This window comes from Neopelma chrysocephalum, unplaced genomic scaffold, assembly GCF_003984885.1.
Source record: "Neopelma chrysocephalum unplaced genomic scaffold, ASM398488v2 Primary Assembly neopelma1_84, whole genome shotgun sequence".
Classification (NCBI taxonomy): Eukaryota; Metazoa; Chordata; class Aves; order Passeriformes; family Pipridae; genus Neopelma; species Neopelma chrysocephalum.
This window is the reverse complement of record NW_020897746.1, coordinates 8,225,654-8,241,864: the sequence shown is the minus strand read 5'-3', so window position 1 is coordinate 8,241,864 and position 16,211 is coordinate 8,225,654. Positions and strand designations below refer to the sequence as shown.

General features: G+C 47.5%; 2 protein-coding genes and 1 long non-coding RNA gene across 5 annotated transcripts; 1 reads left to right on the top strand and 2 right to left on the bottom strand.

Moving 5' to 3' along the window:
• Positions 1-1,198: 1,198 nt before the first annotated feature.
• On the bottom strand, positions 1,199-7,762 carry RNF135 (ring finger protein 135). Its single transcript, XM_027691496.1, has 6 exons — positions 6,092-7,762; positions 5,153-5,239; positions 4,449-4,619; positions 3,508-3,655; positions 2,943-3,044; positions 1,199-2,114 (listed from the first exon to the last, which is right to left on the bottom strand). Exons 1-6 carry the CDS (start codon positions 6,431-6,433, stop codon positions 1,579-1,581), a joined length of 1,386 nt encoding a protein of 461 aa, XP_027547297.1. The 5' UTR covers positions 6,434-7,762; the 3' UTR covers positions 1,199-1,578.
• Positions 7,763-7,873: 111 nt separating this feature from the next.
• Positions 7,874-14,789, bottom strand: ADAP2 (ArfGAP with dual PH domains 2). Of its 3 annotated transcripts, none has more exons than XM_027691498.1 (10): positions 14,588-14,788; positions 13,520-13,650; positions 12,764-12,855; positions 12,547-12,632; positions 12,101-12,210; positions 11,317-11,463; positions 10,507-10,590; positions 10,034-10,096; positions 8,775-8,852; positions 7,878-8,224 (listed from the first exon to the last, which is right to left on the bottom strand). In XM_027691498.1, exons 1-10 carry the CDS (start codon positions 14,676-14,678, stop codon positions 8,015-8,017), a joined length of 1,092 nt encoding a protein of 363 aa, XP_027547299.1. In that variant the 5' UTR covers positions 14,679-14,788; the 3' UTR covers positions 7,878-8,014. The 3 variants fall into 3 exon arrangements, with proteins under 3 accessions (XP_027547301.1, XP_027547299.1, XP_027547300.1); XM_027691499.1 differs by lacking the exon at positions 14,588-14,788 and adding an exon at positions 14,354-14,441; XM_027691500.1 differs by lacking the exon at positions 10,034-10,096 and having other exon boundaries at positions 7,874-8,224; positions 14,588-14,789.
• An 18-nt stretch (positions 14,790-14,807) lies between these two features.
• On the top strand, positions 14,808-15,544 carry LOC113971512. Its single transcript, XR_003535580.1, has 2 exons — positions 14,808-15,061; positions 15,295-15,544. It is a non-coding gene; the product is annotated as an uncharacterized LOC113971512 (long non-coding RNA).
• Positions 15,545-16,211: the final 667 nt, after the last annotated feature.

The following is a 16,211-nucleotide window of genomic DNA, read 5'->3' as shown; positions in this document are numbered from 1 at the left end:
AGACAGGGTAAAAAAAAAATCCTTTAAAAAAAAATCAAGAACCAAACAAACCCCAGAGGCTGTGGGCCTTCATACCATAGCATACAGTGATAAAGGAGTTTGATAAAGCAGCACTGCCCTGGCTTGGTGCCCTCAGAGAGATGAGGGTCCCGGGTGCTGTGAGGGACAGCCCAGCGCTTGGAGCACATCAGGAATCACAGAACTGTAGCATCAGTTCAGTTGGAAAAGCCCTGTGGGATCATTGGGTCCAACCCTGTCAACCAGACCTTGGCACTTGAAGCCACGTCCAGTCTCTGTCCTTGAGCACCTCCAGGGACAGCGACTGCACCACCTCCCTGGGCAGCCCCTTCCAATGTCTCATCACTCCTTCAGTGAAAAAATCCTTCCTGATGTCCCGGGAGTGACACAAAGTGCTCCCATATAGGCTGTGTGTTGTTATGTGTGTTATTACGTGTGTTGTTGGGATCCAAACCGTAACAAATTGCTGCCCTGGGGCAGTGCAGTGCAACTTGTATGTGGGAAATTAGAGATGCCCAGTGAGTTCACGCTGTCATTGTTGCTTTTCCAGGTGGACCAGGAGAGGACATCTCAATCCTAACAAGGCAGTGGCATTAGCTACACTGAGAGAGATGCCCCAGCCTTGGAAAAGCTGATACCTTTGGGATCTTATCAATGTGCATTTTGCCCGAAGTGCTCTCAGAGTGTTCAGTGACACCACAGAGTAACCCTCAAGATGTCCAGCAGTTCTGTCAATGGCTTTAAAAGCCATTGAGCTCCCCATTCCACTAAATGAGACAGCTGAATCCCACATGCTTTATTTCACATTAAACTACTCATTTTGTTCATTCTGGAATGCCCCTATCTCCCTAAAAGAGCTTTTGCTTCTTGGGAATGCTGTTTTCAGCATGATTTATTAGCTGGTATAAACACATCTGAGCATCTGCTTCCACAACCATTCCTGTCGTCACACCACCACTAGGACTGAAAAAAACCCTTTGGTGTGGGCAAGACTAAAATACAGTGCCAGTGAGATGATCTTCTGGGACCCAAAGTGGCAGGTCCTCAAATACAAAGCCTATTTCCTGTAGTTTAGCATCTAAAGAGAAAGATTTTCATGCCTGAGACCAGTAACATTCTTGCCCTCTGAGCATTCCTTACTCACTCAGATCTTTCCAAAGAAAGTTCACTTGACAGAAAGTAATGGCATCATCTGTTCTGTATTTTTTTAGATCAATGTAGGAAAAATGAGGTCCATGAGCAAGGCTTATCCCCAGGCTTAGAGCTTCCTTGGTGAATTCCTTCCCAGGAATATCCTGGGACCACTTAAAGCTGCTTAAGGAATCCACCTGATCTCCACAGGGATGGTTCCTGCCTTCAGCAGACACTGGAATTGCTTTACTGAGCTATGGCTGGACCAGAGCACAGCATGGAGAGAAGCAGATCAGGCAAAAGCCAGTTGCTGATTCCCAGGAAATCCTGGGTAGTTATGCATTCCTTTGTAAATCCCTGTGCTAAACACTGAAGCTTGGATAGAAACTCTGCAGTCATTGGCAAAATAGTCCCTTTTCTGCATAAGCTTTATCTCCTGTTTGGGTGGCTTAGAGTTAAAGATCCATTTCTTTCCAGGCTGTACAGCCAGAAGGCAGGATAGAGAGGATGGGAGGTGCTGAGTTCAAAGGTGTGCAAGAGCATTTCCCTGTCAGTGATGGAGTAAAAGGACACTGTCTGCTTTTGTAGCTCCAAGAAAACTCCAACCCTCAGCGGTTTATCCTTGTGTAACAATGTTTCTTGATCCTTGTGCCAGGCTGACAGCTGCTTTTTGGAACCCAGCCATTCCACACACCAGGAATGCTCTGTTCTTCCCAATTTGTCCCTCTTCCCAATCATTTCATGAGCAACTCCAATAGCCCATCCATCACTGTCCTTGGTAATCACCTCCCAGTAGTGGCACCCCGTGGAGAAGCTCTGGGAACACATCACTTGGCTGATGCAGAATCTCTTGGGAGATGGTTCATACCAGGTGGGGTGGCTGGAAACCACCACTCTGCTGTTCTGGGCTGTGAGGGCCAAGCGCTCGTGTGCTCTCGTGTGGTCAAAAGTCACGTCCTCTGCCCCTGGAAGGGAGAAAGGAAAATATTCTCACCTGCAGGCAACAAGAACAGGTCACCTCGTGGGACAGAAAGGAAACCCAGTGATCACACAATAAACCTGAATCAAAGCTCAGTCCTGCAGGTCAGCAAGAATCCTCAACCCAACACTCACAGCTGCATCCTGGGCTCACTGAAACATTTAACAGGCACAACTGTGGAAATATCCACGGCACACTCAGGCACTCCAGTGGGAAGGCACCTTGCACCCTACAGGATGGATCCTCTTCCTAACCACAATCTTTTTAAAAAAATACCTTTTTGTCAGTAATAAGTGGGATGCTTAACTTAATAAAACTTAGAGTCATCTGTTCACTGGGACACGTTCCTGCATATTTTAGCAGCAAAACATTTGTTTTCTGTTTTAAGCTCCAGCTGTAGTACTGTGTGTTGGCTGTAAAAATATTTCTGTCAAAATGGTGCAGAATTGAGATAATAACTGGAGTTATTAAAGCTTAACAGTAAGGAACCAGTGAGGTGCAGGACCTGCCTGTACACAACTCAGACTGTGCAGCCAGTACCAGCCACCACACAGCTCACACACCTCCAAAAAACAGTTCACACACCTCCAAAAACCAGCTTTCTTATCTTTTTTTTTTATCTTGTATACACAGCCAGGTACAGTGTTGCTTTGTGCTCAGTAACTCATTCGTTCCTGGCAACTTCACTGCATTGCTGTGCTCCAGGGACACAGCCAGATCTCCTGCCCATGGCTCTGAGAACAGTTTTCTTCAGCATATCCACAGCCTCACAGTTGCCTGAGTGTTGTCAATAAGAGTCCTGCTGGATACTTACACTGAGAAAACTGGCTTGGAATCTCCGGCTCTGGAATTTCAGCTGCAGACTCGGGGGGTGATGAGCAGACACTTGTCTCCTGATATGAGTCTGGAGGTTCCACTAAATACAAAAAAAAACCCAAAAAACAAACGAAGTGTTAAGGCATTTCTTCAAAATGTAAATATAGGAAGTGTTTATGCTTCTAAAGGAAAACACACCTTAAATAAACCCAGCTACTGGTTGAAGTACAAAACAAAGAGTTGATTTTTTAGGTTGTATAAATTATCAAAGGATGTGTAGGCAAACATTTTTACCCAAAATAAACAAAACACTGCACGCTGCTGCCCTGAGTGTCAGAATGGAGCAGCCAGAAGAGTGAGATGGGTAAAGCAGTTGGATCTTTCTATGCATATGCACCATTTTCTGTCATAAAAGTCTTTAAAGTGTTCTTAATTTTTTTTCTGAGTATCCCATATTTCTTGTGCTACTTGCATGTGCATTTCATGAACACAGAGTAATTTTTTACTTGATTTGCTACATCCACTCCCTCTAAGAAAGACATTTCAAAATAAGGGAAACTCACCTGATGGGAATTGCTGAGGGTATTTCTCCAAAAGTAACATTTCCAACTTTCTCTTAAGATCTTCTACAGCACTTCTGACAACATTAAGCTTCTCATCAAGTGTAATTTTATTCATTATTGAAAGTGAGCCTTTGTAAGGTGAGTTACTCTAATAATGACAAAAGGATCAAGAGAAAGATGTAAACAACAGCAGTTATTTCATCTAGCAGACCAGATTATATTATAAAGGCAGAGTGGAAAAACAGCAGTGATCTCTCCAAAAATCTTATCCTTTGCATCAAGAGTTTCCTTTATAGGATAGTTACCTGAGAGAACTAACTTGAAATCTTACAGAAAATAGGGAAGGACAGTTTATTCTTATTAAAAAATAAGAAGACCTTGTTTTTCCTAAGCAAATTGAGAGTGAGCCCCACTCCAAATTCCTGCTGGCTGACCTGCATCACTGGCACTGCTGTTTTCAACATCAATGCAGGCTCTGCACAACCTCAAGTGCTTTAACTGCCTCTTTTGAGGGCCCTTGATGTGTTTTCCCCAAGAAGGTTGTTACAAAACACTTAAAACTCTGTGAGTTCTTTAACTTGCACACTTGGGTGTATATGAATTCTGGAAAATAAAAATGTTGTGAAGGATCTTAACTTTAGATTTGACTGAGGGCTGGACTTAAGCAATGTAGTCCCCACTTCACTCCAGCTCACCAAGGCCCTTGGAACAAATCTGGTTTGGAATTGCATCCCCAGCCTGTGCCCTTTTTTAGTACTATTCTCCCTGTGAATTCCTCACTCCAAACTCTCCCTGTAACAGCAATGCCCATGGATTGGCATCACTGTCTCCAGTGAGAACAGTGCAGTGGGGACCTCACAGTGCCCTGTTCATACTCAACTATCCAACACATTGAGCTTGAGAGTTTCCACTCATATTCTGCCACTCATTTCATCACTTACAGTTTGGGCTTTGCTGTCTGTGAGCTGGTGAATAGTCTCTTCAATCTTCTGTTGAGCAGCTTTTTGCTCTTGGTCAATGAACATCAATGTGTTTCTCTCTTGTCTTTCAACATATTCCTTCATGCAACAGAAATCTCGAGTAATCTGGCTTTTGATCAGAGATGTGTATTCCTGAAAGGCAGAAAACAAGGAGTTCATTGTGTGGTTGGGAAAGATGGGTGGAATATGAGAATCTACTGCCCCATTTAATGTGCTCTTTGACTGACTCCTGCAGACCAGAAAACTTTATTCAAAGGAATAAAATACATTTGACACTATTCCTGCATTACCTGCAATGAGATTTTGGCCATGTTAAGGATCTTGACTATTTTATGGCCAGTGGATTCTGTTTGACAAGTCAGAAAGATCAATATTCTCTCTTTGTGATTTGTATTTTGCACCTAAGAGTACCAGAAACACTCAGGGATAAGCAGAAAAAGGCAACAATGCACAACCCCAGAGGCCTTTGTGCCAGCCAGGACAGGAGTTAGTGCAGCTGGTGCCACAGTTCATTCTCATCCAAAGCAGAACTGTGACAGAAAAGAAGGAAACAAAAAGGCAGATTCCTGCTCTGGGCTTGAAGGCTGCCCTGGAGTCAGTCACATCTCCAGCCCAGAGCAGTGGAAGCAGAAGGTAACTGCAGGTGATGAATGTACAACGTGTACCTTGGTTTTATTGAGATCTCTCCTCAACACAGGGATGGTCTCTGCAGATATTTCTGGTTGCTTGGAGCTTTCCCATATCTCTTCCTCCTTTAAAGTGACACATTGGACCATTTATCCACATAACCCTCAAAGAAAGCACGACTAGGTTAAGCAGCAGGATAATAAACATTCCCAGATCACTGACATTAGTTAAGCACTGGACTGCTTGAGGAGGGGCCTGGAGGACACAATTCTGAGCAGGAATAATCACAATGAATTCAACATGCAACAGTTACCAATTGCATGTTCAAATATAATTGTGAGCTTCAGGTCTTTGCTTGACTGAACATTTTTTTTTTTTAGATACATATGTGCTAAAATATTCTTCCCCATCGCCTCCAAGTCTGGGAGTTATTTTAAGCGGAGATCTTGATACTAAACCGGTCCTATTCTGTGCCACGAAGCTGGGTGGAGCTGTAGCACCGCGTAACAATGTTATGTGTCCTTTCAGGAGTCTCCAGTGCAATGCTAATACAGTCAGTAACGCCCAGAAACAACGCTTATTATCACCGTACCTCAGCTGAACACATACAGATATCAGTTCTTCTATTTCAGCTGTGCAGCCCTCAGTGTGTCAGACACACCAAAGAACTCCAAACACTGTTTTAGTTGAACCCATCTGCTCAACGTACGGTGCTTGTTGTGTTACTGTGCCGGGGATGGAGTGGGATGGAGCCTCGGGCTGTACGGGGGCTGCAGTGGGATGGAGCCCCGGGCTATTCCGGGTTGTTGCGGGATAGAGCCTCTGGCTGTCCCGGGACGGAGCCCCGGACTGTGGAGGGACGTAGCGAGATGGAGCCCCGGGCTGTGGAGGGATGGAGCCCCAGGTTGTGCCGGGCTGGAGCCCCGGGCTGTGCCGGGCTGTGCTGGGCTGTCGCCCCGCGCTGCCTCGGGCCGTACCTTCTCCCCAGGTCGCCGCCCCGCCGAGCTCCGGTCGCCGAAGACAACAGCTCCAGAGGGTTCATGCTCGGTTTCCAGCTTCTCCTCGCTCAGCTCTGGCGGGATGAGGCTGAGCAGCGCGGCCAGCTCGCGGTTGGGCCGCAGGTCGCGGAGCTCGAAGCTCTCCCTGCAGAGGGGGCAGCCGGGCCCGGGCCGGCCCGCGCGGTACCGGCTGATGCAGCGCCGGCAGAAGCTGTGGCTGCAGCCCGCGATCCGCACCGGCTCCGAGAAGAACTGCAGGCACAAGGAGCACCTCAGCTCCACGGCGGCCAGGAGCCGCTCCAGCTCGATGGCAGCGGCCATGGCCCGGTCGGAGCGGAGCACAGAGGCCGCACGGTTTCGGTTTCCCCGGGAGCCTCCTCCGGGGGCGGGAGCGCCGGGGCGGAGCGGGCTGGGCTGGGCTGGGCTGGGCTCTGCCCTGTCTCCTCCTCTCCTCCGGTGTCAGCTCCGTCAGAGCTCCCGGGGCTCAGCCCAGCGTCAGTCATCGCTTCCTCTGCTGCGACTCGTTCCCAGGATTCGGGTTGACTGTGGGAATGGGCTGTGATGCAGAGCTGTCCCGGGCCTGGCCTTGACTCATACTGACTCTCCAAAAAAGTCCTTGTTATCGGCAGGGTTTCATTTTCACCGTGAATTTCCCGATTTTGTAGCAGTGAGTCGCTGACACGGGCAGTCTGCTGACCCAGCCGGGACAGCAAGGGCACAGCCCAGCCCAGCCCGGCAGAGCCCCGCCCGTGGGAAGTTCAGGCCACTGGATGCACTGAAACTTTCTGAGGTCATCCTGGGCTACTCAGGTCATCTCAAAATAACAATTAACACATGTCAAACCAAACGAGGACTGCCACTGTTCCTTGTACAAGTCAGAGGGTGCTTTCTATTGATTTCGGGAGCTGCAGGATTAGGCCGTTTAACAGATGTGCTGAACCAGCATGGGAACCAGACTGAATCAGGCTATGTGGGGAGAGCAGGAGCTTATCAGCAGGCAAAACTGCTGCAGATTGCTCAGAGCTGGCTGATGAGCGGGCTGAGACAGCAGAGCGATGATCCAATTCAATTCTTTTGCACTATTGGGGTTGGGGGGAAGAGAAGAATTAATCTCACTCATTCCTGCAAGTATTGGCACTTCCTCATTTCTGCAGAAGAGGAGAACTATTCTGAATGTCTCAGGCGGGCTGGCAATAGTCAGCAAAAGGTGGAAGCTTCACCAGAAACTTGGTCTGCAAGACTTCCTCTTGATTTGCAAACTAAGGCTATCTGGAAAGAATTAAATATCTGAATGACGTGCTGCTTGGTAGAACCAGACCTCAGACTTGGTCTTGAGGAAACAGTGCACTGTATCAGTCAGGGCAAGTGTCCATCAGCTCCTGCACAGAGTGGACACAAGGGGTACCTGATGAGGAGGCACTCACCCCCAACACTGAGAACTGGTCCCCATTCAGCGAGTGTACTCCAGCAAGTCACTGAAGACAACTCTTTTAAAACTAGTTTCTGCCTTTCAATGCTCAGACTAATCAAGCTCATTAAGCTTCATCTGGTTTTAGGCGAGACAGATCAGCACATGTTCATCCTGTACCCACAATGTGTTTGCTGGGGCACCGTGTGGGGTTGTGCTTTGGAAAAATTTTGTCTTCACGAGTTGGATTTGCCACTCATAAAAAAGCCAAACAGTGGAAAATGCTGAAAGCAAGAAGCTGGGAGTATCTGTGTGATTTCATTAGAGTGGTTCCATTACAGCATCCTCCACAATTCAAACTTGACTTGTATTTTTTTATTGTGCCAGTGTAAGAGACATTCAACCCACTCTGCCAAAAACAACCCTGCCCTGTGTGGACAGGAGCTGCAGCCAGATGGGATGTAGCTGCCTGACTCTGCTCCTCCCTGTGGACATCAGTGCTGGGAGATGATTCCATCCAAGGCCTCAATCCACTCCTTCTGCTTCTCGTCATTATCACATAAAAACACAAACTCTCTCCCTGGTGTGACCAGAATGATACTTGGTTTCCTCTTCTCCAGACGGATTCCCTTGGGCAGCTCAGGTCGTACTTCATACCCCTCATCCCTCCTTCCAATAAAAATCTGGCCCCGTGCAAACTCATCCTGAAAAGAAGGAAGCAGCAGACAGCCATTAACCAGTGGACAGCACAGCTCCAGCAGACACTGCTCTGTCCTTTGACATGGAAGGGGATCTGGGGATGCAGGAGGGGACACTGATTTGGTGACACCAGCAGGAAACACAACAGAGATTGTTGGTAGGGACCCACCCTTACAGAGCTGGTTGGTGGGCATTCAGAAAGAGTAAGGAAGGATATTCCCATGGCCAGAGCAGTGCCAGAAGGCAGGATGTTGGGCTGTTATTGCAATATTGCTCATCTTGCCTAAAGTTACAGGCACCAGGGCTGGGAGAGAGTGGCCATTAATGCTACAGGCAGTAGCAGCTACTTTTAAAAGACTTGGATCTTCCTCACAGCCACCAGATGGGCCAGAGCTCCAAACAGCTCAGAGGCATCCACTGACAAGGGAGATGGGCTCTTGAGGCTGAGCCTGCTCCAGTCTTGCACAGGCTCTGGAAGAACTGGATGAGAACAGACCCTTCCTCCCCACCCACTTCCTGAAGGGGATGTGGAACAGTGAAGAACACTCCTCTTACCAGCGGGTTTTTAAAGTACATCAGGTTCCTTTCTTGAGAATCCAGGCTGAACCAGCGTCCCTTAAAGGCCTCCTTGTGCTGCAAGGAGATGGTAGAAGTTCTTTGAAGACCAAGTCCCAGAGAGGAGTTTGGTCTGTTCAGATCCCTGGACTGCTTAAACGACTTGGAGCTTGAGTTCAGTTTCCTTCACCCCCAAGACTGGTTCAGGTGAGTCACTGCTGTGCCCTCAGCCCTCTTCTCCCTGGGCTCAAACTACACATTTGCATTCAATGACAATCCTTTGGGCAGGCAGGGAAGTTTGGTTCTACCAGTGATCAAATTAACAGGATTAAGTTGCAGGAAGTGCATTGAAAGCTCTGCAGAGAACAATCAACTTCAACAGTTTGGTCAGGGGGTTGCCCCTAGAATTTCAGGGTGCACAATACTGGGGTTTGTCTACAAGTACTAACTCCATTCACTACACTCATCTGACCATTCCTGAGCTACTCACTGCTCTGTGCTGAACTGAAGAGGCCTCTTCCAGGGCTCACTTCAGTTTGGGCAGAATTGAGGCCTCAGGAGAAAAACACACAACCTTTCATGCTCTGTGCAAGAACCTGCAGAAGAGGTACTGGGGCACAGGCACGAGCTGGGCCAAACCCCAGCATATTCAGTATCAGCACTGCACCTCTGAGCTTTATAATGGGACTTTGGCTCATGGCTCACTCAGAGCAGAGCAAGGCAAGAAGTGGCCGTGTTCAAACAAGACCTCAGACCTTTATCTCCTCCTTCGGCAGTGCCCCAAGCCCCACTCTCCTCTTCCAAGGAGTACTGGCCCAAGTACTTTCCCACAATAAACCAAACCAAACCATTGGCTTCAGTGTGGAGAAATTTTCTCAATGGCACTTTGCTGCCCTAAGCAGATGTGACTGTAAGTGAAACAGAGAAGTAGGGGAGGGTCAGCATGTGATGTTCTGTTCTAGCAGGAGCTGCACTTGGCAGATATAGCAATCTATGGAGTGTTGTGCAACAGCACTTTGCATGTCCCACTGCCAGCTAATCCACCTTGCTTATTCTTCAAGGATTCTTCTTCCCAATCTCATTTTCCACACAAAATAAAACATGACCCAAAGAACACGGCAGGCTTGAATATAATGTCTTTTATCGACCCAGGAAGCAGACAGTTACTGAGCAAGACCTATACCAGGCAACATCATAGAATTACCAAATATTCTCTACCTGGAATGATCCTGTTTGTGTACTGCCAAGTGTGCACTTACTTTTGGTCCTGTTTTCTCCATATATCCTTCTTTGACAAAATTTCTTGTGATCCTGGGTATGAGCTAGGAGAACACAAACACAAAAAAGTCTGTGTCTGTCCCAGCCAAAACCAGGACAGTATGTCTCATTCTAGACTGCTTTTCTGCTCTGTTTCTGTCAAAGTTAATCACCATCAATTGTGGCTTTTGGGGTCTGGGTTGTTTTTGGCTGCTCAGTAAAGGGAAGTCTGAAGTAAGAAGGAACATAACACTTTTGAAAGATTGCACTTCATAAGGATCACATGGAGACTTTTAGGCCTTAAATGTTGACTAAGCTTTGGCATGTTATCCACTGTGGCCCTTCCTTCTACCTCTTCAGTCTATTCCCAAGACCCAAGTGCTGCTCTTTGAGCACCTGACTGGCAGAAGAAGTGAGAGCATGTTTTCCCATGCTGTGTTTGCCCAGCCTGCTTCGAGCCCTGCTCAGTTCTCACCTCGTGCTCAGGGACATTTGGGAAGGCTGTTCTGAGGTAATGGTAACGCGCTGCCCGAATAGCGTTGAACCAGTCAACAATCTCCTGGGGAAAACAGCAAACACAAACATAAGGGCAAGAATAACAAGGAGAGGAAGAGCAGTGCCTCTCCAGAACGCCTTTCTCCTTCCTTGTGACCTCTTTGCAAAGATGTGCTTTCTCCTCAAGGGCCAGAGAGACTCTGTGACTTGTTCCAGACACCTGAAAACCATTGACCCTTCAAAATAACTTAAAACTGCCCCTCCTGGGAGGCCCTAGACTTTCTCAGCGTGGACAGTCACCCATGGCTGTGCACACAGGCTTTTCAGTTGACTCAGTTATGGGTTGTTTAAAAACCTTTGCACCTGGAAAGACCTGAGAACTCTGCTAAGGGAAGAAACAGAAATCTAACAAAACCTGTAGACACACTTCTTAAAATTATCATTGGTAGCTTAGAAATAATGCAGAACAATATTTTCTATGAGTGTCAAGAAGGCTTCTAAGAATATAACCACAGAATTGTTTAAAAACATGAGGCAGTTACCTTCAGAGATTTACATCAGTGCACCACTGAAGCCTTAAGACTATCCAGGGTGTGAAGTTGAATATATGCCCCAAGAGAAGAGGAGCAAAGTGGTACAGTTATTATGGTCAAATTCTGCCATTTTCTATCTTCTACAAGTCTTAGTGACTTCAAATAAAACCAGATCCTGCAGAAACAGGGTATCTCTTCCAAAACCCAGATCCAACATCTAAGCATCTTGCTTATTCCAAAACCTCCAGGATATTCACCTTTCCACTTTCGTGATAGACAAACAGGTTCCTTGTTTGCCCATCTGTGCTGTAGGTGATCTGCAGCCCGTGGGAATGTCCTATTTTCCATTCCTGGAACATTGCATTCAGAGTCTCCATGCTGATAACAGCTTTGGGAACTGTGCTCTGCAGAATGAAAAGCATCACTGTAATAAAGTGCTCTCAGGGAAGGCAATGCAGGACACATCAGCTGTATGAGGACCAGATCCCTGCTGAAGGGAAAGCAGACATCCTGAAATATCTGAATATTGGATATACCTGAAACAAAAAGCCTTAATTACATGCAACATAAAATGGCTTACAAAGAGTGATTCCCTTTCCCTGACAAAGGCTGGGTCATTATTCAAGGGATGTGTCTACATTGCAAGGGGTGGGTCTGTCTCCAGCCTTGTACTGGAGAACAGTTTGCTATAGTCTACAGAAGGGACACATGTTGAGGATGATGCTGCAGGAGTTGGTGGAGAATATTTTGGTACTGTGAGAGGTAACAGCTGCTAACAGACCTCGTCTTTGCCTTGCTATTCAACTGCCAGTATCCATTTCCTTCGTTCCCCAAGCAAAAGGAGGCTGTGGGGTTGAGATAAGGGATGAGGAAAGGGGCTAAATGTAAAAGATACCACATATGGTAATGGGGAAACATTTGGACTCCTACAAGCACAGGCTGTCCTGGCTGCAAAACCAAGTTATTTATGCTGGTTCTTTGCCTGCAAAGAGCAGGGTCTGAGGATGGATGTTGACCTGCTACTCTGGCTGAGGAACTCACTTCTTTGCCGTAGTACTTCATCACCCCTTCCCTTGCTGACAGGAGAAATTTCCTCTTGTGGAATTGTCTGCGCCCCTGCCCAAGCTTCCAGAGGAATCCTTCACGGTTCTCTGCAGAGCAGACCAAGAGAAGTGTCAGAGAGGGGTGGCACAAGAGCAGGATTGTTTAGTTAAAGGTGACGTGGACCAGCTTCAAGTCTCTTCTCCATCTGAGAATTTTGACCTCATATGAAAAAATCAGTGGAGAACTAGAGAACTGTAAGACCTGAATATACCTTGCACTTGTCTAAGTGCCTTTTCTTAGGAGCCTCTTCTCAAAGTTAGACCTAGAGCAATGACTGCACATCCAGCAGTCCAAATGTGACAAGCCAACCTTGGGGACACTCAAAGTTGTGAACAGAACACTGTGCTGTAGGGCTGACACCTTCTCCCTGACAATCCTTTTACCTGCAGAACAAGGATCTTGGCAGACTCGGGTGGCAACAAATTCCTCACGCTCATATTTAGCTCTAATCCACTGCTCTCTTAAAACCCTGAAAGAGGAAAACATGGATAAAGCTGATCTGCCTCTACCCTATGTTCACCAGCCAGCCAGAGAGACCTGCAGAGGGAAGAGTAGTTCAGCAGCTGTGAAGGTCTGAGCAGTGAACAACCATCAACTTACACACAGTCATCAGAGCGGGGGATGTAATAGTAGGGAGGGACTTTGGCCTCATATTTAGCTTTGGCACGGAGGTTCCCGTGATTCTTCATAAACTGAAATACAGAAGAAGTTACAGTCAGGTGTGCAGCTACAAATCAATACCATGTCAGGAACTTGTATCAGAGCAAGCACTGTGCTTTCTGCTGAGTTACTCTCAGTGTGTCCCTACATACATTTATAAATTCCCTTTAGCACTGGCGTTTGCAAATTTTAGATGGCTGAGCCTCTTTCAGTATTTAGAGTTTTGGACCAAATGGGAAGGAACACAAGACTGCGGTTGTCAATTAAAAGAACAAAAGAAAATTAGTAGAAAATTTATTTCTGATCTCCCTGTTCCTTCATCTTGTCCCAGACACTAATTATGATTATATTATTACCACAATTCAACTGAACTATGAGAGGCTGAACCAATATTTAAGAAGGATCTGTTGCTTTCTGAATAGAAAACACTACCCGGAAATATCTGTGGGCTTCTGAACCACAGTGAGAAGTAACTGTGCATATAAAAACACACCAGACTGTTAGAAGCACAGTCACCTATCAGAGCAATTGATTGAGCAGATCATAAAAAAACTCCTAAAGTTACCCATGGAGTTAAATTGGTTCTGTGTGGCTTTGTTCCTTTGTCCATGGTGTATGGCACAAGCATTAGGAGGTAGAGGAGGTTATGATGAAATGTGGAGAGAAGTAAGTGAATTACTGCTTTTTCCTCTGTACCTCTATAAGATCATTCTCCCAGAAGTCCAGCACAAGGGATTTGACTCTGGTGATGCCAGGAAGATTGCGATGGATTCCAGAGCAATTCACACAAACGAGTATTCCAAGTTTGTAAGAAGCCCACTCTGGACCTAGATACAAATGCAAAGAATGAATTAATACATAGGAAAAGGCACAGCCACTGGCAAGGGTGAAAAAGTACATCTGATGCACAGCCCAGGCTTCAGATGTAATAAATACATCAAATCCCACCCCACTGTTTATGGCTGTCACTTCACTGTGTTCAGGGGAACAGCACCTGCTTCCCACAGTGAACAATGTGCATTCGTACGTTCTTTTACTGACTGTTTGCTTTAAAAATTAATGTGACTCTGCAGGCGAGTGAGTAGTGATGGAAAAGCTCAGCGAATTGTCAGTCCTGTACAAAAGCTGCTGTTGCTGAAGTAACAATGGAAGGATGTTTTGGGCAGTGAGTACTACCGAGAGTACAACCCAGTACAACCACCCGCAGTGAGGGCTCGTGTTCAGTACCCACGAGAGCTCCTGCTGCTGCATCACCGGAGTGGCCTCGACAGGTGCAACCCAACAGGCATCGATGCTCTGGCAAGACCATTTCCTCGGTCCGCACCACCCTCCACTTCTCCCTTATCGCACCGAACAGAAGCTGCTTGTCACCTTCTTCCAGCTACAGTTGGCTCCCAGTGACCCGCCCGCGCGGGCTCTCCAGGGCTCCTCGGTGCCTTTCTCTGCCCCAACCCCCGAGCAGTGACACCCCGGGCTGCAAACCCACCCCGCGCACCCTCCTCCTCCTCCCGTGCCCCGTCCACGAGTGACCCGGGGAGGCGGCCGGTGCCGAGGCCATTTCCTGACCCCGCTGCCGTCCCCTCGCTCCGTGTCTCGGGGCAGTGTCCACGCCAACAGCCCCGCGGGACCCTCCCGCTCCCTCCCCGCGGGACACGGAGAGCAGGCGGAGCGGACGGAGCCGCGGGCCGGGCCGGGCAGGGCTGAGGGGGCGGCGGGACCCTCCCGAGCGCCGCCGCGCCCTCAGCGCCGGGCGCGGCCCCGTACCTGGCTGCCCGCAGTCGGCGCAGCGGTCGTTGCCGGTGCCGCTCGCCCTCTGCAGCTCCCGCAGCAGCGCCTTGCTGCGCTCGTGGTCCATCGCCGCCCGGGGCCGGCGCGGAGCGCTGAGGGAAATGAGGAACCGGCGCGGTCCCGGCCCGTCCTGCCCCACAGCCCCGGGCCCGGCGGGCGCGGCGGGGCCGCCCCCTGCAGGGGGACCCGCGGGGCGACGCCTCCGGACCGGCCCGCGCCGCACCCGCACCGGCCCCGGCCCCGTCCCGCCTCCCCAAACGACTCAGGAGTTCTCACACGGCTCAACACCGGGACGACGGAGCATCCCAGGACTACTGAAAATCCGATTTCCTACTGAAATTCCTACTGGGTTCCTACGAGCTCCTCTTCCACGTTAAAGCCAATGCCAAAAAGGCTGTGACTTAGTACTCACTTTAACCAAGAGAAAAACCTGAGGGAAAGATTTTCAAGGTTAATTAATTTCAGACATAAATGAAGGGGTATTCAAATATTTTTCATTTTACTAGTTTCAGGCTAAACTTAATTTGCGTTGCTAATTTGCATTGCTAGAGTACACTGCAACATGTGATGCCTCTTTAGTGAAGTCTATGTACAATCTTGTAAAAACACTGTAATTTTGAAGATGACTAAATACTACAGGTGTTATCAGTTGAAAGTTCTGACGTGTTTTTTCCATCTTTTAGGTGCTAAGTAGCATTGCACCTTTTATTAGTCTGTAACTATTGTGAAGTTGAGAAACAAACAGCAGCAGAACATCTGAAAAGTTGAGTTGTTCAACCACTTGCACAGAATCTCTTTTCAGCACTTACCCTGTAGGAACTGGTGGGTACTGGAACATAAACACGGATTTCATTTTCCCCATACTCTTGCAAGCCACACACCAATTTTTGTGTCCTTACAATTCCTATGGAATAAAAGAAAGAATCTGTATGATTTGCAAAGTGGTCATTTACATTATCTTTTACAAAGACTGAGGTAGTCTGCTTTTTTTCTCTGTTACTCATAGGACGGTAGAATAATGCCACCCTCATTTACATTCTGGAAAGCAATATTGGAATGACAGTAAAGGGAAAGAAAAGCTTGGAACTCGACTGAGATTTCAACAAGAACAACAGGGTTGTTGGTTTTCTGGTTTTTTCAATTGCTGAACACCTACTAATAACTGCTGCTTAAAGGGGGGAGTCATTGTGAAACTCCAGGGTTGTTTTACTTCTGGTTTCACTGAATTCCACCCAAGACACACAAGGGAGCTCGAGGGGCAGTAGATAAAGGACTAAGCAGGGCCCAAACTGTTGCAGGAAACTATTCTGAATCAAAGGCAGGTGAATTCCACAGTACAAGGATGGAGCTCCCAAGCAGAGTTAATCAAAACCAGCCCCAAGGCCCTTTTCCTCGAGTCCATCCCTCCTGGAAACTTGTTTTACTCCAGCATACAAAAGATGCTCATACCTGATGCATAAAAATCCAAAGCTGATAATTTATCAGAACTCAAATAAATCATTATATGCAGATTATCTTCATTCAGAGTAGCTCGAGGTGATTTGATGTGGTGAGGATCTGATCAAGAAGTGAAATACTTGAATTCCACCTCACCTTTTGG